Source organism: Centroberyx gerrardi, chromosome 4 (assembly GCF_048128805.1).
Source record: "Centroberyx gerrardi isolate f3 chromosome 4, fCenGer3.hap1.cur.20231027, whole genome shotgun sequence".
NCBI classification, from domain to species: domain Eukaryota; kingdom Metazoa; phylum Chordata; class Actinopteri; order Beryciformes; family Berycidae; genus Centroberyx; species Centroberyx gerrardi.
Genome location: NC_136000.1, coordinates 6,090,654 through 6,106,605, shown reverse-complemented (window position 1 = coordinate 6,106,605; position 15,952 = coordinate 6,090,654). Strand labels below are relative to the sequence as shown.

The 15,952-nt window shown below is 40.5% G+C and overlaps 3 protein-coding genes across 4 annotated transcripts in view; all 3 read right to left on the bottom strand.

Annotated features, from left to right (window-relative positions):
- Window positions 1-4,015, bottom strand: part of LOC144538569 (E3 ubiquitin/ISG15 ligase TRIM25-like) — a 46,346-nt gene extending 42,331 nt beyond the window's left edge. Inside the window, exon 1 of one of the 2 annotated variants that reach the window (XM_078283203.1) lies at window positions 1,915-4,015. In XM_078283203.1, the coding sequence (XP_078139329.1) occupies window positions 2,242-3,909 (1,668 nt within the window). In that variant the 5' untranslated portion in view covers window positions 3,910-4,015 and the 3' untranslated portion in view covers window positions 1,915-2,241. The remainder of the gene's footprint in view (window positions 1-1,914) is intronic. The other variant, XM_078283202.1, reaches the window with a different exon arrangement.
- A 2,835-nt stretch (window positions 4,016-6,850) lies between these two features.
- LOC144538570 (tripartite motif-containing protein 16-like) lies at window positions 6,851-9,419 on the bottom strand. The gene has a single exon (XM_078283204.1). The coding sequence runs from the start codon at window positions 9,417-9,419 to the stop codon at window positions 7,764-7,766; it is 1,656 nt and encodes a 551-aa protein (XP_078139330.1). The 3' UTR covers window positions 6,851-7,763.
- A 1,515-nt stretch (window positions 9,420-10,934) lies between these two features.
- The window catches only part of lyve1b (lymphatic vessel endothelial hyaluronic receptor 1b), a 5,417-nt gene continuing 399 nt past the window's right edge, over window positions 10,935-15,952 (bottom strand). Inside the window, exons 2-6 of the mRNA XM_078283037.1 lie at window positions 15,232-15,397; window positions 14,333-14,472; window positions 13,065-13,484; window positions 12,207-12,285; window positions 10,935-11,172 (exon numbers count right to left, since the gene is read on the bottom strand). Of these exons, the coding sequence (XP_078139163.1) occupies window positions 10,989-11,172; window positions 12,207-12,285; window positions 13,065-13,484; window positions 14,333-14,472; window positions 15,232-15,397 (989 nt within the window). The 3' untranslated portion in view covers window positions 10,935-10,988. The remainder of the gene's footprint in view (window positions 11,173-12,206; window positions 12,286-13,064; window positions 13,485-14,332; window positions 14,473-15,231; window positions 15,398-15,952) is intronic.

The window sequence follows — 15,952 nt, the reverse complement described above, 5'->3', positions numbered from 1 at the left end:
AACAGACAAAGAAAAGAGAAACTCAAATTTCACCAACAGAAAACCCAAAGAAAAAGGCGTCACACATAGGCGGTTCTCCCTATAGGCAGAATAGGCAAATGCCTAGGGCCTCACGCATCCTTTAATGTATTTTTTGTACTTTAGAAAAAAACAAATCTTACCCTTTTTATTGGATACATTACGCGCCAATGATCATAAAACCAAAAAAAAAAAGCACTGATTCGGGGAAGGCCCACCCACAGCAAAATATTACTCTTATTGACTGAGGCCCCCATGAAAATCTTCATTTTAAGCTCATGTCCAAGTGGAGAGAGCCACATTCACCTTTGTATTTATTACATTTTATTTTGATATTCATATGCTGTATCTTATAACAGGTAACAAACATACAATGCTTTAAACACTACATATTTACTTCACTGCTTGATGGTGGGTAGGATTTGCCTCAAAGGGGGCCTCCACAGAAAATTTTGCCTAGAGCCTCCGAGCCAGCCCTGATGTCACAGTCCCGCCCACACTGTTTGATTGACAGGTGATCTCTGGGAAGTGCAGTGAAACAACACCACAGACAAACAAACAAATTAAAAAATACTTGAAGTTCACACATTGCTGCTTTAATAACTCCTGTCTATTTGAGCTTACAGAGCTCCACAGTGACTCCAAAACCAGAAAGCCTGAATCCAGGATAGAGAGGCTGAGTGAAGTGAACTGTAGAAGGACAGAATACCTGCCTTGTGATCCAGGTAAACTCCTATTCTGGAGGACAGAGGGTCTGGTATGAGAGTGTTGATACTGTTATGTATGAATTGACAATTAGGGTAGATATAATTTAATGCCCAAGACTTGTCATGTATCCAAATCGACATTCATCCCCTGTTCTGCTAATATCCTTATATGCGACTGCTATTGAAATTCCCCACCCACCACTCCACTCCACCTCCCAGTAACAACGTCCAGTCAGACCCTCTCTACTCAGGACCTGGACCCTGTCCATGAATCTGTCTGGGTGACTAGAATATGACTGTACTTCTTCTATAAATGTTGCTTTTCTGTTCCCCTCAGATAATAACAGACGTGTGTATATCACCATTTGTGAACATGTGAACATTTTTTGTATGAATGTATTTGAATGTGTAAAAAAGATTTAAGCAAACAAAAATAATGTGTAAATGTGTAGAAGACATTTGTAGTTGTAAACAACATTTTGTGAATGTGTAAATAACATTTGTGGACAAATGATTTCAAATGTGAGGTTGCAAAAAAAAATCAGAGCAAACAGATATAGTTTTGTGAATGTGTTATGAAAGATTCAGAGCAGCAACCTCTGTGTGAAAAATGTCGCTCAAAGTTTAAGTCTGTTCATGTGACATCCAGGTTACAAGCACAGATTTTGACCCTGTTTTGCCTCGGGAGTCTACTAGCTCCACATACTCTATCTGTTAATCTATTGATATCTTCCTTTCATAATGTACTAGACTTAGAATTGTCAATTGCATCTGCAAACAATGCTAAAGGAGAAACATTAGAGGACATTAAAAGAGCTGCTGACCTGTTGATATCCTTTATGTAAAATATGTTTGTAGATATGTGTATATGTTTATACGAGGAAGGACGAGTTTGAGGGTGTACATGTCAAGTTTTGTGTGCAATTATGATATTAAGACTGCAGAATCGGCTCAGTTATACTGTCATATTAGCTTCACATTTTCTCTAGCAGCTTTGATAGACTTCCTGGAATGAATACACAAGAAATACTTCATTCATTCTTGGAAAAAAACTTTATTCATTTTTGTAAACATTCACTTTGCTCACACATCCAATCACTAAAGCCTGGTATAGGACTCTTGTTCAATCTTTCCATCTATATATTCACTTCATCCACACAATCAATCTGTTAAACCAGTATGTCGGCACTGTGGAGGGAAAAATCCACTGCCGCACAGGAAGTGATGCGTTTTACGTTTCCAGTTTGTTTGAAATATACAGAAGAAGATGAACTGGGTAGTTAGCATGAGCAGCGATAGCCACCATAGCTGAACAGACAAAGAAAAGAGAAACTCAAACTTCATCAACAAAAAATCCAAGGAGAAAGATGTAATAGTCCCGCCCACACTGTTTGATTGACAGGTGATCTCTGGGAAGTGCAGTGCAGAAACACAAGAGCAATGAGCGCTTAGCAACAAAGACTAACAAATTCAAAAATACTTGAATGTCACACATTGCTGCTTTAATAACTTCTGTCTATTTGAGCTTACAGAACTCTAAAGTTTCTCCAATATAATGAAAAATCCCAAATCCGGGATAGAGAGGCTGAGTGAATCTGGTCTGGACTCTGTGGAGGAGAGTCAGGGTTTCAGAGACTCTGTAGAAGGACAGAATACCTGCCTTGTGATCCAGATACACTCCTATTCTGAAGAACCGAGGGCCTGGGATGAGAGTTTTGATACTGTTATGTATGAATTGACAGTTATAAGTATCATCTAATGCCCAAGACTTGTCATTGTATCCAAATTGACATTCATTCCCTGTTCTGCTAATATCCTTATATGCGACTGCTATTGAAACTCCCCACCTACTACTCCTCTGCACCTCCCAGTAACAACGTCCAGTCAGACCCTCTCTACTCAGGACCTGGAGATGTTCGATGAATCTGTCTGGGTGACTAGAAGATGACTCTACTACTGTAAATGTTACTTTTCTGTTCCCCTCAGATAATAACAGAAGTTTGTTTGCTGTGTTTGGATCCAGTGTGATTTGACGTGAATATTGTAAGAAGTCGGCTCTGGTTTTGGGCTCTGGTTGTGGCGGTAAAACATCCACTTCAGTCACTGCCAATGAGATCTTAGGCCATTCCTCTGTAAGAATGTCCTGTAGTTTATCTCTGGCCTCTGACACAGCTGCAGTCACATCCTCAAAGTAGCGCAGAGGACGGATATCGATGCTGGGAAAGTCTGTAGATTCACTGAGACGTGACAGCGAGGGGTAACTGTGTAAAAAATGTGTGTGATCCTCTGTGAGGGAGAGCTGCTCCAGCTCAGCGTCTTTCCTCCTCAGCTCAGCGATCTCCTGCTTCAGCTTCTCCTGAAGTTCTTCGGCCCGACTCGCTTCTGCTTTCTGCGTTGATCTGATCTGCTCCTTCACCTCAGAGCTTCTTTTCTCAATGAGACGGACCAGCTCAGTGAAGATCTTCTCACTGTCCTCCACTGCTTTATCAGCAGAGCAATTCGTAGCCTTCATCTTGTGATGAAGCACTTTCACGGCTTTCTCTCTGTCCTGGATTCTCTGCTGGATTTTTTGCTGACTCACCCCGAGCTCTTTCTGCCTCTCGGTCCTTTCTGCTGCAGCTGAGACTGTGTCGTGGCCTTTATGTTCATCCACGGAGCAGAGATAACAGATACACTGCTGATCAGTACGGCAGAACATCTTCATCACCTCGTCATGACGAGAGCAGATGTTCTCCTGAAGCTTCTGGGAGGGGTCGACCAGCTTGTGTTTTTCAAAGGTAGAGGATTCATAGTGAGGCTGGAGGTGCTGCTCACAGTAAGAGGCCAGACACACCAGACAGGACTTGAGGGCTTTCAGCTTTCTCCCAGTGCAGACATCACAGGCCACATCTCCAGGTCCGGCATAGCAGCGATCAGGAGGAGCAGCTGTAAGTCCGGTCTTCTTCAGTTCCTCCACCAACTCTGCTAACATGGTATTTTTCACCAGGACAGGCCTTGGTGTGAAGGTCTGTCTGCACTGGGGGCAGCTGTAGATTTTCTTCTGATCCTCTTCATCCCAGCAGCCTTTAATACAGCTCATGCAGTAGCTGTGCCCACAGGGAATAGTCACCGGATCCTTCAGTAGATCCAGACAGATCGAACAGCAGAATTTTGCCTCGTCCAGCTGAATTCCTTGCTGCGCCATTTCACTTCTCACTGACAGTGAATGTCAGATAGTTTCACTTCGTCTGAACAGATAAAAGTTGGGCTCTGATCCAAACCAAACCTCTGTTCCTTTTGTTCATGTTCATTTCCTGATCTGTAGTGAAAGGGCTTGTCAGCTCTTGCATTTCACAGCATGTTGTTTACACCCATCTTTAAACTGGCAGATCTGTGAAAGGGGAGGGAACAAGGAAATATCTGGACTGAATGGAACTGGCTGTACTTGAGACCAGGAAGAGGAGGGAGGAGTTATCAGGCTTTGCTTTATTCCAGGAAGAGGAGCGGTTTACAGAGGCAGTGTGTGTTTAGCACTCGTTTACAACATGAAGTGAAGATTATGACAAATAAAAATGGAGGCAGCAGGGATTGACGTAGCTCTGAAGACCCCATAACAAATTCCCAATGCCTTTTGTCTGTATCCAACTTCTCTCATGTGGTGTTGCTGAGAATTCTGGGTGTTGTTGTTCATATGTGTTTATTTTTCCTGCAGTAAAGTTAGATCAGCGGTTTCTACACTTTTTTAGACACCAAATAGATCCGCTTTAGACCACTGACCCTCATTTGATGACATTTTGTCACAATGAAAAGCCTCTGAGAAGATTTTTGCTGTCAGATATGAGTTGGTGCAGAATTATGTAACTGTTTATATTGTAGGTGGGGTGACAACAACAGTGTGCAGTAAAACCTCTTCTTCATGCATTCTTCAACTTCTGGGTAGTGAAATAATAGTGACATGTGGCACTGAAGGATTACAGGAATGTCATGTATCAAGAATTCACAAAGACCCTGCAGAAAGCTGATGCCTTTAGTTCAGAGATGAGCCAGTATTGTAATATATGTACTAAGAGAGGTAAAATAAATAAAGGAAGGGAAATGGGAGAGAAATGTCCACTCTGTATTTTTGGTGTGACCAGATTTTGAGAGTCCTGTAACAGGACGTTTTTAAAGTTTGTCTCCATATCTTTGTTGCTAAGCGCTCATTGCTGTGGTGTTTCTGCACTGCACTTCCCAGAGATCTACTGTCAATCAAACAGTGTGGGCGGGACTGTGACGTCTTTTTCCTTGGATTTCCTGTTGATGCAGTTTGAGTTTCTCTTTTCTTTGTCTGTTCAGCCACGGTGGCTATCGCTGGTCATGCTAACTACCCAGCAAAATGGAGATTTATTTATATGAAAATGTCACAGATTATTACTTTAATGTTTAAAAATGTTTACATCTGAAACTTTAAAACCTCCCTTTGAGACAGTGTTATACGTAAGAAAGAGCAAACCAACATCCTCACTCCTGCTTTAACAAAAACATCTTTGACTAACCAAGAGTAAAAATTACCTTGATATTTTCATGGAAAATTGAGTACATTCAATTCAAAATGTATAAAAATCACATCTTTAGAGAACATTATGAAACGCATGTGCAGGCAAACACACACACACACATACACACACACACACACACACACACACACACAAACTGAATACATGTAGCATTTGAAGCTAAATAGCTGACAGTGGGTTCAGACAACAACCATACAGGCTGCTGTATGTTCATATGTACAATCACTTTGACAAACAGAATAACCAGGTCAAGGCATTTCTACAGTAAACCATCTGCTACTCTGAAAGAGAGATATAAGTATTTTCTGACAGTCATTTTATAGTAGGTAACACTGTGGTGTCGATGCATACATCCCAGTACTGTGGAATAACATAAAGCTACTCTGAAGAGTTTGTTTTGATGTCTGGATTCACACACAGGGTGACGTCACTGGAGTACTTCCTGTCTGCTTCTTCTTCTCCTTCATGACGGCTGTGCAGGTCCATCTCACTGTCAGTGTGTTTCCACATCTCCGTCTCAATGTCGTCCTTCTGCTGCCGGGACCAGAATGGGAAAATACTCCTTTTCAAAAACAAAGGGGAGGAAGGGGGACATTGGGGAACACACCATGTTAGACACACATCATATATGGCTGCGTAATTCGTAAAAATAAAATAAAATAAAATAAAAAAATTAAAATCATTCAAATCAAAATCGCAGCACCTGGAAGGTAATTTTGTTTCTCTTCTCTCAGTTTGTTGAACTGTCTCCTCCTGCAAATCAAAACCTGTTCTACTAAAGCTAGGTTGTACAGAGCCAGGGAGTGGCCGTCCTGTGAGGAAATGTATTTTGTGATAATGAAGAATAAACTTGTGCATAAGACATACTGTTGTGTGTGCACAATACAAAAAAAATCCTAGAGTAGCATAAAAAGTGTGCGAACTGGTATAAAATGTGCGCATTATCTGCCTTGCATGGCAGTGTTTTCAGTAGGTAATACCTTGATAACTCATCTCCTGAGTTTTGTACCAGAAGTCAAATTTAACCCTTGTGTTATCTTCATATTCTGGGTTAGGGTTAGGGTTAGGGTTAGGGTTAGGGTTAGTATAAAGCCCCTAGTATAAAGCCTCTTCATTTCATTTTTAACCAAAAATCTATTTTGCATGAAGAAACAACCTGTCACATATCAACAACTTGGGAAATAACTGTGTTTTCCTACCTCACAGTCCAGGTATTCTGTATTTATTCAGTGTATACCACTGTACACTGTACAGTGCTGTACGGTTTTACTGTACAATATATATCATAAGTGGACTAGTACTGAAGCACATTTATAACCATTTTTAAAAATATTTTTATTTTAAATCCATCCATTACACCTTATCCAAAGTCTCATTCAACTAAATATATCTTTATTCAACTAATTATCAGGGCAATTAAATTAAATAAATCAATGCAATTAAGTAAATTCAACTGGCAAGTGAGTGAAATCAAATCTGCTCTAAACATTAAGACTGCAGGATCGGCTCAGTTATACTGTCATATTAGCTTCACATTTTCTCTAGCAGCTTTGATAGACTTCCTGGAATGAATACACAAGAAATACTTCATTCATTCTTGGAAAAAAAAACTTTATTCAATTTTTTAAACGTTGATTTTGTTCACACATCCAATCGCTAAAGCCTGATATAGGACTTTCGTTCAATCTTTCCATCTATATATTCACTTCATCCACACAATCAATCTGTTAAACCAGTATGTCGGCACTGTGGAGGGAAACAATGAATGTTGTCCCTATTGATTATAACAATAATGATTAAATTTGTAGTGCACTTTTCTTAATAAAATTACAAAGTGCCAGGAACAAAATCAACTTATTAACAACTATTTAGCTATGATAAAGGGAAGCCTTCTAGTGCTGGCTCCATTAAAGCCCATGCAGTGGAACAGAAATAGGAGAAAATATTAGAGCAATACAAATATGCAACAAAGATAAGAACTATATAGACCACACAACAGTTTATATATGAATAAATGTCCATTTGGGTACTCTCTATCACAACTTGATATAGTGATTCAACCTATATCCAGTTCAAGAAAGCTTTTCCATTTTCTGTTCTAAACACCCGATGTCTGGAAGCGCTTTCCTGGAAGAAAATCCTCTGTTGCACAGGAAGTGATGCGTTTTACGTTTCCGGTTAGTTTGGAATAAACAGAAGAAGAAGAACTGAGTAGTTAGCATGAGCAGCGATAGCCACCATGGCTGAACAGACAAAGAAAAGATAAACTCAAACTTCATCAACAGAAAACCCAAAGAAAAAGGCCTCACACATAGGCGGTTCTCCCTGTAGGCAGGGAGAAAGAGAAGGAGAAAGAAGTAACAGTCCCGCCCACACTGTTTGATTGACAGGTGATCTCTGGGAAGTGCAGTGCAGAAACACCACAGTAATGAGCACTTAGCAACAAAATCTAACAAATTAAAAATACTTGACTGTCACACATTGCTGCTTTAATAACTCCAGTCTATTTGAGCTTACAGAACTCCACAGCGTCTCCAGGAAGACCAGAAACCTTAAATCCAGGATAGAGAGGCTGAGTGAATCTGGTCTGGACTCTGTGGAGGAGAGTCATGGTTTCAGAGACTCTGTAGAAGGACAGAATACCTGCCTTGTGATCCAGGTACACTCCTATTCTAAAGGACAGAGGGCCTGGGATGGGAGTTTGGATTCTGTTATGTATGAATTGACAATCACGTAAGGTATAATCTAATGCCCAAGACTTGTCATTGTATCCAAATTGACATTCATCCTCTGTTCTGCTAATGTCCTTATATGCGACTGCTATTGAAACTCCCCACCCGCTCCACTCCACCTCCCAGTAACAACGTCCAGTCAGACCGTCTCTACTCAGGACCTGTTGACTTTCCATGAATCTGTCTGGGTGACTAGAATATGACTGTACTTCTGTAAGTGTTGCTTTTCTGTTCCCTAGATGTGTGTTTGCTGCCTTTGGATCCAGTGTGATTTGCCGTGAATATTGTAAGAATTCAGCTCTGGTCTTGGGCTCTGGTTGTGGCAGTACAACATCCACTTCAGTCACTGTCAATGAGATCTTAGGCCATTCCTCTGTAAGAATGCCCTGTAGTTTATCTCTGGCCTCTGACACAGCTGCAGTCACATCCTCAAAGTAGCGCAGAGGACGGATATCGATGCTGGGAAAGTCTATAGATCCACTGAGACGTGACAGCGAGGGGTAACTGTGTAGAAAAAGTGTGTGATCCTCTGTGTGTGAGAGCTGCTCCAGCTCAGCGTCTTTCCTCCTCAGCTCAGCGATCTCCTGCTTCAGCTTCTCCTGAAGTTCTTCGGCCCGACTCGCTTCCGCTTTCTGCTTTGATCTGATCTGCTCCTTCACCTCAGAGCTTCTTTTCTCAATGAGACGGACCAGCTCAGTGAAGATCTTCTTGCTGACCTTCAATGCTTTATCAGCAGAGCGATTCGTAGCCTTCATCTTCTGTTGAAGCAGCTTCACGTCTTTCTCTCTGTCCTGGATTCTCTGCTGGATTTTCTGCCGACTCACCCCGAGCTCTTTCTGCCTCTCGGTCCTTTCTGCTGCAGCTGAGACTGTGTCGTGGCCTTTATGTTCATCCACGGAGCAGAGATAACAGATACACTGCTGATCAGTACGGCAGAACATCTTCATCACCTCGTCATGACGAGAGCAGATGTTCTCCTGAAGCTTCTGGGAGGGGTCGACCAGCTTGTGTTTTTTAAACATAGAGGATTCATAGTGAGGCTGGAGGTGCTGCTCACAGTAAGAGGCCAGACACTGCAGGCAGGACTTGAGGGCTTTCAGCTTTCTCCCAGTGCAGACATCACAGGCCACATCTCCAGGTCCGGCATAGCAGCGATCAGGAGGAGCAGCTGTAAGTCCGGTCTTCTTCAGTTCCTCCACCAACTCTGCTAACATGGTATTTTTCACCAGGACAGGCCTTGGTATGAAGGTCTGTCTGCACTGGGGGCAGCTGTGGATTTTCTTCTGATCCTCTTCATCCCAGTGGCCTTTAATACAGCTCATGCAGTAGCTGTGCCCACAGGGAATAGTCACCGGATCCTTCAGTAGATCCAGACAGATCGAACAGCAGAATTTTGCCTGGTCCAGCTGAATTCCTTGCTGCGCCATTTCACTTCTCAATGACAGTGAATGTCAGATAGTTTCACTTCATCTGAACAGATAAAAGTTGGGCTCCGATCCAAACCAAACCTCTGTTCCTTTTGTTCATGTTAATTTCCTGATCTGCAGTGAAAGGGCTCGTCAGCTCTTGTACTTCACAGCATGTTGTTTACACCCATCTTTACACTGGCAGATCTGTGAAAGGGGAGGGAACAAGGAAATATCTGGACTGAATGGAACTGGCTGTACTTGAGACCAGGAAGAGGAGGGAGGAGTTATCAGGCTTTGCTTCATTCCAGGAAGAGGAGCGGTTTACAGAGGCAGTGTGTGTTTAGCACTCGTTTACAACATGAAGTGAAGATTATGACAAATAAAAATGGAGGCAGCAGGGATTGACATAGTTCTGAAGACCCCATAACAAATTCCCAATGCCTTTTGTCTGTATCCAACTTCTCACATGCGGTGTTGCTGAGAATTCTGGGTGTTGTTGTTCGTATGTGTTTATTTTTCCTGCAGTAAAGTTAGATCAGGGGTTTCTACACTTTTTTTTATTACATCAAGGACCTCCAAATAGATCCGCTCTAGACCACAGACCCTCATTTGATGACATTTTGTCCCAATGAACAGCCTCTGAGAAGATTTTTGCTGTCAGATATGAGTTGGTGCAGAATTACGTAACTGTTTATATTGTAGGTGAGGTGACAACAACAGTGTGCAGTAAAACCTCTTCTTCATGCATTCTTCAACTTCTGGGTAGTGAAATAATAGTGACATGTGGCACTGAAGGATTACAGGAATGTCATGTATCAAGAATTCACAAAGACCCTGCAGAAAGCTGATGCCTTTAGTTCAGAGATGAGCCAGTATTGTAATATATGTACTAAGAGAGGTAAAATAAATAAAGGAAGGGAAATGGGAGAGAAATGTTTACTCTGCATTTTTTATGTCACCAGATTTTGAGAGTGCTGTAACAGGACGTTTTTAAAGTTTGTCTCCATATCTTTGTTGCTAAGCACTCATTGCTGTGGTGTTTCTGCACTGCACTTCCCAGAGATCACCTGTCAATCAAACAGTGTGGGCGGGACTGTGACGTCTTTTTCCTTGGATTATCTGTTGATGCAGTTTGAGTTTCTCTTTTCTTTGTGTTTTCAGCCACGGTGGCTATCGCTGCTCATGCTAACTACTCAGCAAAATAGAGATTTATTTATATGAAAATGTCACAGACTATGACTTTAATGTTTAAAAATCTTAAAATCTGCAACTTTGAAATCTCCATTTGGGGATAGTGTTATGTAACAGAGCAAACCAACATCCTCACCCCTGCTTTAACAAAAACATCTTTGACAAACCAAGAGTAAAAATTACCTTGATATTTTAATGGAAAATTGAGTACATTCAATTCAAAATGTATAAAAAATACGGTCAAACGCTTCACACACACACACGCACGCACACACACACACACACATAAACTGAAAAAATGTAGCATTTGATATAAGTATTTTCTGACAGTCATTTTATAGTAGGTAACACTGTGGTGTCGATGCATACATCCCAGTACTGTGGAATAACATAAAGCTACTCTGAAGAGTTTGTTTTGATGTCTGGATTAACACACAGGGTGACGTCACTGGAGTACTTCCTGTCTGCTTCTTCTTCTCCTTCATGACGGCTGTGCAGGTCCATCTCACTGTCGGTGTGTTTCCACATCTCCGTCTCAATGTCATCCTTCTGCTGCCGGGACCAGAATGGGAAAATACTCCTTTTCAAAAACAAAGCGGAGAAAAAACACCATGTTAGACGCATATCATATGGCTGTGTAATTTGTAAAATAAATAAATAAATCGCAGCAGCTGGAAGCTCATTTTCTTTCTCTCCTCTCAGTTTGTCAGTTTGTTGAACTGCCTCCCCTTGCAAATAAAATATGTTCTACTAAAGCTAGGTTGTACAGAGCCAGGGAGTGGCCGTCCTGTGAGGAAACAATATTTTGTGATAATGAAGTATAAACTTGTGCATAAGACATGCTGTTGTGTGTGCACAATACAAAAAATCCTCGAGTTGCATAAAAAGTATGCAAATTGGTATAAAATGTGTGCATTATCTGCCTTGCATGGCAGTGTTTTCAGTAGGTAATACCTTGATAACTCATCTCCTGACTTTTGTACCAGGAGTAAAATTGAATCAACAAATCTATCCATTATACCTTATCAAAATCCTCATTCAACTAAATATATTTTTCTTCAACAAAATATCAGGCCAATTAAATGAAATAAATCAATGCAATCAAGTAAATGAATCTGGCAAGTGAGTAAATCAATTCCAAACTTGCTGAGGAAGCTAAATTGTGATAAATATGTATCTTGTACACTCAAAATAATAAAAACGAGGGCATGAGATTTATTTTGTGCACACGCAATAGCTTCTTCTGTCCTGATGCAGTAAACAGTGGCCTTGAAATATTTTTTCATGACATTCACAAGTTGAATGTCATGAATATCCTACAGTCTTTTGATTTTTATTGTTTTTTTTGTTTTGTACGCCAACTTTATTATTGTTACTTTGCTTCATTCAATCGAGTACTGTAATGTAATGTAATTAAATGTTTTAAGTAACACTTTCTTGTTCTATCCTCTGGGGTCAAATATACAGCAATTTTTTTAAATCATTTATTTTTCTATTTCTCAAATAAAAACTTCTGCTATTTCTAAAAATCACAGTAAGCTATACTTATATCAAAGGGAAAGATGTATCAGACAGTATTTTAAGCGATGTCTGACGTGTGGAAATGTGACTCACAGTCTGTAGTACCACACGACGCCTGCTGCTGTCAAGACCAGGAGGATGACGCCAAGAACGATGAGCGCTGTTGGTACAGCTGAGGAAAACAACCAAAACATGTATTAACAATTAGCACACAGTCTATCAAATATTTGTCACCCGGTCTCAACCCAACTGAGCACTTATGGGAAATTCTGGAGCTGCTCCAGGTAAGGAGTTTTCCACTACCATGAATAAAACACCAAATGATGGAATTTCTCATGGGAACGTGGTGTTGCATCACTCTAATACATTTAAGAGGAAGAATCTATCCCAGGTACACATGGCAGCCCAAAAAACTATTAAGACACTTTATATCGGTGTTTCCTCTGTTTTGGCATATAATCTAGCTTTTGGCAAACCACAAAGAATCACTATACCTTTGAAAAAAGTTTCATAAAGATTACATTAAAGATGTTCATCTTTATTTAATGTTACCTTTAGGCCTAAGTCCTCTAGTGAGGTCAAAGGTGCATTAAGTAATCTATGCAATGTGTTCTCATACAACGTATGTGCCATATATTTCGAAAAGTACTATATGACCTATCACTGCAGTTACGGTAACTAAAACTTTGGTTAAGGTTTTGGCCATGGTTAAATAAGAAAAACCTCCACTGAAAATTAAAACTATAAGTGCACATTTGATATGAGAACACCCTGATCTATGACTTCTATCAACCTCTGGTGAGTACGTCCCTGGCACAGAAGGTTAAGGTTGATAATTGCCTTTTCTTGGGAAGATTACGACACATTCTGGATTTGCAGCTTGGCCAGAAAGTCACAACCATTTAGTGCGAGATAACAACTGAAAACAAACGACACAAGGACATACGGTACCTCCCACAGACTGCAGGAGCACAGAGCCTGCTGTGTTGTTGGTGGTGGTGGTGTGGAGCGAGGGGGAGGAAACAGAGGAGGCGGAGGCGTGGACAGAGGCTGAGGAGGTAAAATGGGCAGCGGAGGTCGACGAGGTGACAGAGTGAGAAGGAGGAGGAGGAGGAGGAGGAGTGGAGGAGGTGGATTTAAGGGGAGGAAAGGTGGAGGAAAGCCTAGTTGAATGTGTCGACTTGACCAGGAGAGTAAAAGCTGGGGTGCGAGGAGCCGGCTTCGGGGCTTTTGTTGTTGACTTTCTTGAAGAGGGAGCGTTTGGTTTTGATCTGACCGGGGAGGAGACGGACGACGGGGCTCGCGTCAGTGCAGTGGAAGACTTTGAAGTTCCTGGATCGCCTGCTGCCGTTTTGGGAGTTTTCTCTAAATCTGCAGGTGAGGAGAGGAAAACGTTTGCATTTACATTTTAGTCATTTAGCTGATGCTCTTGTCCAGAGCAACTTGGGGCCATGGTTTGGGGCCATTCATGAACTGAATTGAGAATGCATGGTAAATTCCAATTCAATGGAGTCCTGGAGTTTGAATTGGAGTTGGATTTGCACCCAGCTCTAAGGAGACAGAATTGGAATTGAATTGGAATGACAGAAACAGGATTAATTTCCATTAAATTAGATGAAATTCCACTTCTAAGAGTGTGTCTTGACTCGCCAAATAAATAAATAAATAAAATAATAAATCAAACATTATGATCAAAATACCACCTGAAGGGTCCCTTCAACATTTTATTGACATTCAGTATTGATAATATATAACACTGCGTATAATCTCAGATATGTGGTAAGAAAAAACAAAAAATCATGGAATTTCACAGAATTCCACTGAATTAAATTCAGCTTCTTGAAATTCCAATTCAATTCAATTCTGTTTCCTGTAGGTTTTTTTTTCAAATTCAAATTCCTCAGTTGAATTGGAATTCATGAGTTCATTCATTAATTGACCTCTACCCTGATGAGTGCAACAATATCACCAGTAAGGGGGTCAAAGGTCAGAGCCAAAAGACAATATTATTATATTGTGCCCAGACAATATTCTTATGACTGTAGAATGATCATGTAAGAGAGGAGGGAAAATTGTAAGAGAAATAAAAGCTGAAGAGAGAGGTAGAGGGTAAATGGGTAAACATCATCGCAATGTGCATAATATTATAGTCAACAATTGATCTAGGGATTCAAGCTGAAATTAAATATTTCCTCATTGAGTATAATATGAAAATGTACCTGCTGCATTGAAGCAGAATGCACCAAATTTTCTGTCTACGTTTGCATTCCAGGGCACCAACGCAGTTTTGTTTTTTCCACATTTTGGGTCGGCTGTAAGGCGAGGGATGACAGCGATCTGTTCGTCTATCCAGCCATATCTGTTAGAATGGTAAAACAAGAGCAATTAGTGCAATTAAATGACTGATCGGTGGCTATTTACTTTATGGTTTGTGTAGTGATGGTAAGTTTGAAGCATCAAATTTCAAGACATTTCAAGACATATTTCAAATTACGAATAACGAGCCCTAACTGCTTTGCCTCATTATACAGAGGACACTAGGTTTTGTTTTTTCAGTTTGGTTTGGTGAAAATGAGCCAGAATCCCTTTAATCACCAAGTACAGTTAATATATAAAAATGTTCCACAGTACACACTGACACTCATGACACAAGACTATGGCTACACCAATATATCTGACTGATATTGGGCTTTTATTTAAAATCAGATACCAGCCAGTAAGTGTCATCCACCGCTGATATGATCATGAATATGATGCAGTTTGTTTGATCACATATTTATTGGATAATTGATTAGTAATAAAGTGGTCTTGTCTATGAGAAGACTTTACGCTGAATTAACTTAATCACAGATGTGCGTCAATATTATTATTATTATTTTTGTGTCCCATGATGGTCTAAATGCCATTTCTGAGGCTTTTCCACACTACAAGAACAAAATTCTGGGGAATATTTTTTTCGGCATGAAAGAGGTCAAATTTAAAGATATTGAACATCAGTACAAGTACAAATTATCAGCTATCAGCAGCTTCAGCATCTTCCAAACTGCATATCGGTCGGACTCCAAACAGGACCTTGTGAAAGTTCAACAGAGGCTTTCTGTCACGCTCATCAGCCTACCTGCATGTCTGCAGTCCATGCTGTAGAGCTTTCTCCATCTGGGCTTTGGTCGCTATGGTGACGTTCAGAAACAAGCAGGCCGCTCTCGCTTCGGTCAAGTTGAAGATGTAATCACCGCCCTTAGGAATAATGAAGACTCCAGCGGTTCTGCCACTTTTAGGGACTGCTGGAAATTAGAAAAATATATATCACACATTCAAGGACATGACAGAGAACAGCTACATCATACATGAAGAGTTCTGCTCTAAACTGCTATATGTACATTTTGGAATAAGTTTAGTTTATTGTTCAGTATCTATAAAATATGAAGTCTCATAAAAGTGTAGTTTTGTCAACACAGGACTTACCTTCCCTACTGTCCTTTAAAAAGCATCATGATTTGTTTTAATTTTGTGCTACCTATCATTTTGTAAGAATAGGCGTCACTTTTCTAGAATGGCGGACGTATAATTTTTTTTTATCAAAACTCTTCATATATACTTATCTAGGCACAGCTAATGTGCACAGAGCCCATGGTAGATGTGAACAGCTCCTGGTTTACGTGGGTAATAAATGCTTTACACAGTGGAAAAGGTATACTTGTACCCAAAAATGCAGACAATTTTCCACATTTACCTCATCATAATATTTTACATTTTTACATCTTACATTTTAGGCATCTATAGCTGATGCTCTTGTCCAGAGTGACTAATGAGTGCAGCAGTAGAATGAGCTTAAAACA

Coding starts and splice junctions, on each gene's coding strand:
- LOC144538570 (XM_078283204.1), bottom strand. CDS start 9,419: ATGGCGCAGCAAGGAATTCAGCTGGACCAGGCAAAATTCTGCTGTTCG.